Source organism: Xyrauchen texanus, chromosome 19 (genome assembly GCF_025860055.1).
Source record: "Xyrauchen texanus isolate HMW12.3.18 chromosome 19, RBS_HiC_50CHRs, whole genome shotgun sequence".
NCBI classification, from domain to species: domain Eukaryota; kingdom Metazoa; phylum Chordata; class Actinopteri; order Cypriniformes; family Catostomidae; genus Xyrauchen; species Xyrauchen texanus.
This window is the reverse complement of record NC_068294.1, coordinates 42,241,206-42,250,028: the sequence shown is the minus strand read 5'-3', so window position 1 is coordinate 42,250,028 and position 8,823 is coordinate 42,241,206. Positions and strand designations below refer to the sequence as shown.

General features: G+C 38.3%; 1 protein-coding gene across 2 annotated transcripts in view; it reads right to left on the bottom strand.

Annotated features, from left to right (window-relative positions):
* Window positions 1–2,928: 2,928 nt before the first annotated feature.
* LOC127659716 (TBC1 domain family member 9B) overlaps window positions 2,929–8,823 on the bottom strand; it is a 37,282-nt gene continuing 31,387 nt past the window's right edge. Inside the window, exons 20-23 of one of the 2 annotated variants that reach the window (XM_052149662.1) lie at window positions 7,590–7,640; window positions 7,186–7,245; window positions 6,934–7,031; window positions 2,929–6,054 (exon numbers count right to left, since the gene is read on the bottom strand). In XM_052149662.1, the coding sequence (XP_052005622.1) occupies window positions 5,413–6,054; window positions 6,934–7,031; window positions 7,186–7,245; window positions 7,590–7,640 (851 nt within the window). In that variant the 3' untranslated portion in view covers window positions 2,929–5,412. The remainder of the gene's footprint in view (window positions 6,055–6,933; window positions 7,032–7,185; window positions 7,246–7,589; window positions 7,641–8,823) is intronic. The other variant, XM_052149661.1, reaches the window with a different exon arrangement.

Sequence of the window (8,823 nt, the reverse complement as noted above, 5' to 3'; positions counted from 1 at the left end):
ACACTCTCTCTCTCTCTCTCTCACACACACACACACACACAATCTCTCTCTATACCCCTCTCTCACACACACTCTCTCTCTCTCTCTCTCACACACACAATCTCTCTCTATACCCCTCTCTCACACACACTCTCTCTCTCACACACACACACACACACAATCTCTCTCTATACCCCTCTCTCTCACACACACACTCTCTCTCTCTCACACACAATCTCTCTCTATACCACTCTCTCTCTCTCTATACCCTCTCTCTCTCACACACACACAATCTCTCTCTATACCCCTCTCTCTCTCTCTATACCCTCTCTCTCTCACACACACACAATCTCTCTCTATACCCCTCTCTCTCACACACACTCTCTCTCTCACACACACACACAATCTCTCTCTATACCACTCTCTCTCTCTATACCCTCTCTCTCTCACACACACACAATCTCTCTCTATACCCCTCTCTCTCACACACACTCTCTCTCTATACCCCTCTCTCTCTCTCACACACAATCTCTCTCTATACCCCTCTCTCTCTCTCACACACAATCTCTCTCTATACCCCTCTCTCTCTCTCACACACAATCTCTCTCTATACCCTCTCTCTCTCTCTCACTCACACACACACACAATCTCTCTCTATACCCCTCTCTCTCACACACACACTCTCTCTCTCTCACACACAATCTCTCTCTATACCCTCTCTCTCTCTCTCTCACACACACAATCTCTCTCTATACCCCTCTCTCTCTCTCACACACAATCTCTCTCTATACCCCTCTCTCTCTCTCACACACAATCTCTCTCTATACCCCTCTCTCTCTCTCACACACAATCTCTCTCTATACCCCTCTCTCTCTCTCACACACAATCTCTCTCTATACCCCCCTCTCTCTCTCACACACAATCTCTCTCTATACCCTCTCTCTCTCTCTCACACACACACACACACACACACACAATCTCTCTCTATACCCCTCTCTCTCTCTCACTCACACACACACACACAATCTCTCTCTATACCCCTCTCTCTCACACACACACTCTCTCTCACACACAATCTCTCTCTATACCCCTCTCTCTCTCTCTCACACACACACACACACACTCCCTCTCATTCTCCCTCTCTATACCCCGCTCTCTCTCACACACAATCTCTCTGTTCAATTTAAAAGTACTTTATTGGCATGATTGTGTTTACATACAATATTGCCAAAGCATTAATACACAAAACAGATAATGACAAGACAAATAATGATAAAATAGTAACAACTCTCTCTCTCTCTCTCACACACACACTCTATACCTCTCTCTCACACACTCTCTCCCTCTCTATACCCCTCTCTCGCACACACACTCTCTCTCGCTCTCTCAATTAAATTTTAAAGTACTTTATTGGCATGATTGTGTTAATATACAATATTGCCAAAGCAATAACACACAAAACGGATAACAAGACAAATAATAATGATAAAATAGTAACAAACAACTCTCACACGCACTCTCTCTCTCTCGCTCTAATTCTCCCTCTCTATACCACTCTCTCTCTATCTCTCTCTCTCTCTCTCTCTCGTCACAAGCATTTGCCGTTATTTAATCTGCAGCTTTTCTGAATATCAAATGTGTTCATCTATAAGCAGCTTTTGCTTGTATATATTTAACCTAGTGTTCTTTATACCGTTAAGAGCTTATAATGCAAAACTATTTTTATATACCTTTAGCAGAATTTTTTTATCATTGCAAAACTGATTAACATGTATTGCATATGTCATTTCAAACAATAAAGATCATCAGTGCCGTTTATTGAACGTTTTCTCTGCTTTCTCGCCATGTTGCATGTATTAAAACGAGAGAACAGTTGCATGGTAATATTCAAAGTCAACATGAAACTGCATTCACACCTCATTTTACTTCCGTAATGTGATGCTTGTTTGGACAATAATGCACATAATACACAGATTTTCCTTAAGTTGTCTTTTATTACATAATATTACACAATACTGGTTCATGACAACACGTTTTAAAACCTTTAAATGAGTGGACATCAGATAATAACTACTGCAGGTCATTGAACGAGACAGAAGCTTTATAAACATTCTGCACAATGAAAATAAAACGAAAACATTCACTCCTTTGAAATGCAGGATCGAAGATGAGACAGTGTTAGGTTGTGCAATTACTCAGCATTGTCAATAACACAGTGAAGAGAAGCCGGAGTTATTTTCACAGTTAGACAGAGGTCAAATGGCAGGTGCGCGATATGCATTCACATTCAGATTAATGCTATCAAATGACAAAAGTGCAGTTTTAAAAGAGAGATGTGGATTATATTTGCTCCATTCAATGCAATTGGGTCGACGTGTCCTAATTCAGCCGGCTGCTGTTGGCCTGCAACGTACATTGGCAGCTATAGGTCTAATGTTTAAAAACATGTTATAAAATTAACACTGCGTCAGTGATTTAAAATCTCATTTCTACTGCTTTAATAATATCGAATTTAGTTTCAGGAATCGGTCTGGTTTTTAAACATCACAAAACTAAAAAAAACGAATACTGAAGCCTTTAAGAATCTGATCTGTTTCGGCTTAATTTAAAGCTAATTAACGGAGTACAAAAAGACAACTTACAAATATAGACCGATAACAACGTAAAAGCAAAGCAATACATACGGGATATATATCAAGATAAACGGTGATAAATCATTGCATACAATTTAACATTAAAACCGATGATATTAGAATAAGTGATGTGCAACTATTTACAGATTAAGAGGACAGACGGCATCTGATTACATACAAGTGTCCAGATAACTGAAACTAGCGCTCTTCTTTTAGTTGCGGAATGAAAGATTAAGATTAAATAAAGGCGAAGTCTGTCATTCAAGACAAGGTTCTAGATTAATCTCGATTAGGGTTACATAGAATCGTATGATTCTTCTTGTAATTGTGAAACACTCACTGGTCTGGCTAAGAGTTCTAGTATTCTTGAGTTTTTACATTGTGGAGTTTTTCTCATCTTCACTTTATACAAAAAAAGCATAGCTATAAAGAACTGGAAATAGTTTGCAACTTTAACAAATAGTTACAAAAAACTCAAAATGGGAACACGATGGGAATTCATGAAACACGAGTGTACATAATTTGGAAACCATTCCTAAGAATTTTTTTCTCTTCAAAAATGTCTGCAAGAATGGTTTTACCAATTCGTTTTTACGAATGCGTTTTAAATTTAACGTAAAAATAATTTTTGAATGGTCTTTTGAATTGAATGAGTCAATTTATATGAATGTATTTTTACGAATGCCGTTTTGAATTCAATGCATTAATTTCTGTAATGTTTTTACGAATGCAGCTTTAAACGCGTCAATTTATGTAAAAATGTTTTTACGAATGCTGTTTTAAACGTGTCAATTTATGTAAATAAAATAAATTACGAATGCCGTTTTGAATTCAATGCATCAATTTATGTCAAATGTTTTTACTATTACAGTTTTGAATTCAGTGCGTCAATGTGTTTTTTTCTAATGCCGTTTTGAATTCAATGCGTCAATTTAAATTTTTTTTTTATTAATACTGGTTTTAATTCAATGCGTCAATTTGCGCAAAACCTTTCCACAATTGCCGTTTTTAATTCAATGCATTCGAATGCCCTTTTGAATTCTATGCTTCATTTTATGTAAAAAAAATTCAATAGCCGTTTTGAATTGAATGCATCAATTTTCGCAAATATTTTTTAATAATGCCGTTTTTTTAATTCAATGCGTCAATTTGTGCAAGGCATTTTCACAATTGGTGTTTTGAATTGAATGCATCAATTTACGTAAATATTTATTTTTACGAATGTCGTTTTAAATGCATCAATTAACGCAAATGTTTTAATAATGCCGTTTTATAATTCAATGCATCAATTTATGTAATGTTTTTACGAATGCTGTTTTAAACGCTTCAATTTATGTAAAAATATTTTTACGAATTCTGTTTTGAATTAAAAAAATTATTCAATTTGCGCAATTTGTTTTACGAATGCCATTTAGAATTTTAAACAGCAATTTACATAAAGGTTTGTATGAATAGCATTTTTAATTCAATACAATAATCAACTTTTTACGAGTTCCGTGTTTAATTCAATGCCACAACTGAATTTTTTTTTAACAATTGGTATTTTGAATTCAATGCGACTACGTAAAAATGTTTTTACAAATGCCGTTTTGAATTCAATGCATCAATTTATGTCAAATGTTTTTACTAATACTGTTTTGAATTCAATGCGTCAATTTGCGCAAAACCTTTCCACAATTGCCGTTTTTAATTCAATGCATTCAAATGCCCTTTTGAATTCTATGCTACAATTTGTGCAAGGCATTTTCACAATTGGTGTTTTGAATTCAACGCATCAATTTACGTAAAAATGTACACACATTTTTTGAGCATGTAATGCAATAATTAGCTTGAGAACGTAAGTATTTACACAAAGTCAATCTGCATGCGTTTCATGAAAAAGGCACAATGATTGTACTTGCTTACTCTAGAGGTAAAGAAATCCATTTTATTAATTTTTTTAGAATAAACCGAAACGAGCCCTGCTTTACGTGGTAAAGGATATATTAACGCAAAGAAAAGCTAGACCCACTGCAGTAACGTTTATGTCGATTCTGGTTAACAAATGTTACGATAAACAAGGCTGTGACCAGCCAACATGAGCGGTAAGTGTCTGATCATTTCAGTAAGGCAATGGCCAACTTAGAAACAGTAAAGCTATTGTTTTTATCAGTGCGCAGGTAAACGACTACTTGGTAAGGGATTTGAGCCAAAGCAGAGTGTGCAGAGATGATTGTTTTTCTATCCAAATGGGGGTAAGGACACAGGAAACCAGTTTTAAAGTGAGTCTACAAGATGGACTCTTCACATTCACCTAAAGGACACTTCTTACTGCCAAATACACCGATTATATTCAGCTATAGCATGCGTGCAAGAAAGCATTAGTGACATACACATTAGTGTGAGGTTCTCTCTTCAATCCAACCTGGGACGAGTGTGCAAATCAAATATTTAGTGTGACGTTTCGAGGCTAAAGCGGTTACTATAGATACATATAATTTGGTAAACTCAGATGCCTATGTATTTAATCCTATGATCCACATTTCCAGAACTCTAGTTGACGTTTTCAAAAGAGGAAATCCATCAAAACTGGACACTTCGGTGAAACATGGTCATTACATCTAAAACTTGAGCGGTTAACTGGTATAGAAAGCGCCTGGCTAAGGATTGTAACACCATTTGTAGACTATGACACAGACTAGAAGTATCAAACTCCTATGGATAATATCTTACGTGTTAGTCTCGACATACCTACAGTTATGCTTTTGCATCGGCGTGTCTGTGTTCATGCATGTGTTCATGTCTGTATGTGTGTTTGCGGTCAGTGTGTGGACAGAGAGAAATCGTGATCGCTTGATGTACTGGTCTGTCTCTCGACCGCTCTTAGCAATTTACATGCTGTTATTTTACTCTGTATATCATGTTTGTTCTCAAAGTAGTCAACCAGCGATGTTTCCGTCAAAAACGATGCCAACACCTGCTCAAACGTGATCGACCAATCGGCATCCGGGGCGCTGCCCCTCCTCCGATCCGTCCCGTCTCCGCCCACTGCATTTAAGCAGCCAATCAGAACGGTGTCTTCGGCGATGTCCTCGCACTGCAGCGAACCGGCGCTCACCATGGAGTATGACGATACGGACGTGTCGTCTTTCGCGTCTTCGTCCGAGCTGGGCGCCGTGGGAGGCGGCGTTTCCAGTTGTGCCTCCGCCAAGGCCTTACAGACCAGGGACTGTCCTGATCCACCATCCCCAGACGAATCTTCTCTCTCTGGCTGTACAACTTCATCTGTGGCAGGCGGCTGCGGTTCGGCTTTCTTACTGCCGTTGTTGGTGAATTTCTTCCCAACCTCTCCGATTCGCAGTAGGAGACTAGCCACGGTGGCGATGCCATGATACAGCTCTTGCTCCATGTGATGTTCACTGAACATGTTATAGAGCGTCTTGCACATTTCAATAAACTGCTCCTGTAAAATGTAAGAACATGTTTGTTAGAGCAGCCAAATAAACAGGGGTCAGATTCACAATAAGGAATAATATTCTGCTACCATTACTTTCTCCCCATTTTGCCCCCAATTCCCAATGCGCTCCAAGTCCTCGTGGTGGCGTAGTGACTCGCCTCAATCCGGGTGGAGGACGAAATTCGGTTGCCTCCGCGTCTGAGACCAGGCAACTTATCATGTGACTTGTTGAGTGTGTTACAGCGGAGACTTGGCGTGTGTGGAGGATTCACGGCATCTACGCACAACTCAACACGTGCCCCAACGAGAGCGAGAACCAATTTATAGCGACCACGAGGAGGTTACCCCATGTGACCCTACCCTCCCTAGCAACCGGGCCAATTTGGTTGCTTAGGAGACCTGGCTATTAGTTATTTATCCTGGATTAACTGCAGAAGTTCACATTGAATTGTTCTTGTTAATTGGCTGATGAAGGCTTTAGATGGCAATTAAATGATAGTCTGTGTATCCCCCATTTCAAGAGTGCAGTCCATCATTAGACCGAGGTGATGCAGGCAGAGATCAGTGAGGTGCGTCATTTCGGTGGGGTCCATCCTAAATCTAAGCTTCAAGCAATGGCATATGAAGTATCCCATGTCTTATGGTTGGAGTTATGGGAAATATGTTCATTTTGCACAAACTTATTTGGTTCACACGTGTATTGTCAACATGCCAAATTTTAAATATGTGGAAGCAAAATTATTTTCAGTGAATAATGGCTTAAATTTCCGCCTGTTCCACACACACTATAGTGATGCTATTGACTAAAGCTATTGTCTGGCTTTAGGAATACACAACTTTAAATCATATAGACGATCATATTTTAGATCAGTATAGATCGTTTACCTGATTCATCCGGGGCAGATCTTTAATACTCTCTTTCTTTGGCTCATTTTCTTTGGCCCACATTCTCAGATAATATTTATAGTCCTTTGGCTTCTCCTCTGAAAAGCACAAACATCAGCTGGAGTAAGGAGACGGACAAAAAATAGATGCAATACACAGTATTGCGTGAACACTGTGTGTGTGTGTGTGTGTGTGTGTGTGTGTGTGTGTGTGTGTGTGTGTGTGTGTGTGTGTGTGTGTGTGTGTGGGTACCTTTCTTGTCATCAGTGTCTCCAGCTGTTGATGTGTCTCCTGCCTCCTTCAGCTCCTCACCTGTTCAGAGGACAACACCACCACATTAATAAACACATGTCAATAACTTGTGCTTGTTTACAACATGACGTTTCATATTAAGATGGTCATAATGTTTAATACGGTTTAAAAGCTATTCAATAGGTCACATTACAGCATGAAATCCAAGTTGAACATGTTAAAAACACACAGATACATCACATATGTAAGAGCATACTAAGTGAAAGAGGAGGGAATGATAGACTGGAATATACCAAACCAACAGAGGAGAATAGTGTGGGACTACAGGAAGTAGAACTCATCATGAGAAAGAGAGAACACACTTAAGATGAGTGGCTGATTACTCTGACAACACAGAGACGAACCTGAGGTCACTTCCTGTGCCAGGAAGTCCAGATGAGACAGGAAGGAAGGATCTGGAGTGATCAGAGAAAGAAAGGACCAATTGAAAGAAAAAAGGACATACATATAAATTAAATAAATAAAAGGAAACAACAAAAGAATGAAAAAGAGCAAACAAAAGAAATAAAGAATGAAGAAAAGAAAAAGAGAGAAGGAACAAACAAAAAGGAAAAGCAAACAAAAGGAAGAACAAAACAAATGAAATAAATAGAAAGAATGAAGAGGAGAACGAAAGGAAAAGAGAAAACAAAAAGGAAGAACAAACAAATGAAATAAAGAACCAAAAGAAAGAGAAAGAATGAAGAAAAGAAAGATAACGAAAGGAAAAAAAAGGAGCAAACAAAAGGAATAATAAAAATTAAATAAACAGGAACAAAACCAAGAAAAAAACGAAAGGAAAAATTAACAAACGAAAGAAAACACAAAATGAAATAGAGAAAGAATGCAAGAACAAACGAAAGATAAGAACAAAAAGAGAACACAAACAAAAGAACAAAACGAGAGAATGAAATAAAAACCCAAAGAAAGAAAGACAGACACTGAATTCAGAGAGATGCAAGTGAAAGACATTAACTGGAATACAAAGATGAATATTTCAGTGTCAGTTAGTGGACATGGACTGAACCATCCAGAAAAAAGCTGCGGGGGAGATCATGGAAAAATACTTTTTAAAGACAACATAAAAACAGCCCCTATTTAGTTTTTTTTAACCCAGATCTCAGGTCTGCAGGGGTGGTGATAAAAGCAAAAAGTTGATAAAAGGCATGAAAAGTTTTGGTCGATAATAAAAATCACAATATACATATTTTTATGTAAAGCTATTCTGAAAAATAATGACAGTTCATTTATTTATTTATTTTAAATATTGCCACGGTTGGGATACTTTGGCGTACAAGCCTCACCCTTTTTCCTCCAAACATAAAGATGCTCATTATGGCCAACTAGTTCAACATTTGTTTCATCAGACCAGAGGACATTTCTCAAAAAGTAAGATCTGTCCCCATGTGCACTTGCAAACTGTAGTCTGGCTTTTTTATGGTGGTTTTGGACAGTGGCTTCTTCCTTGCTGAGCAGCCTTTCAGGTTATGTCGATATAGGACTCGTTTTGCTGTGGATCTAGATACTCGTCTACCCGTTTCCTCGAGCATCTTCACAAGGTCCTTTGCTGTTGTTCTGGGACTGATTTGCACTTGTCGC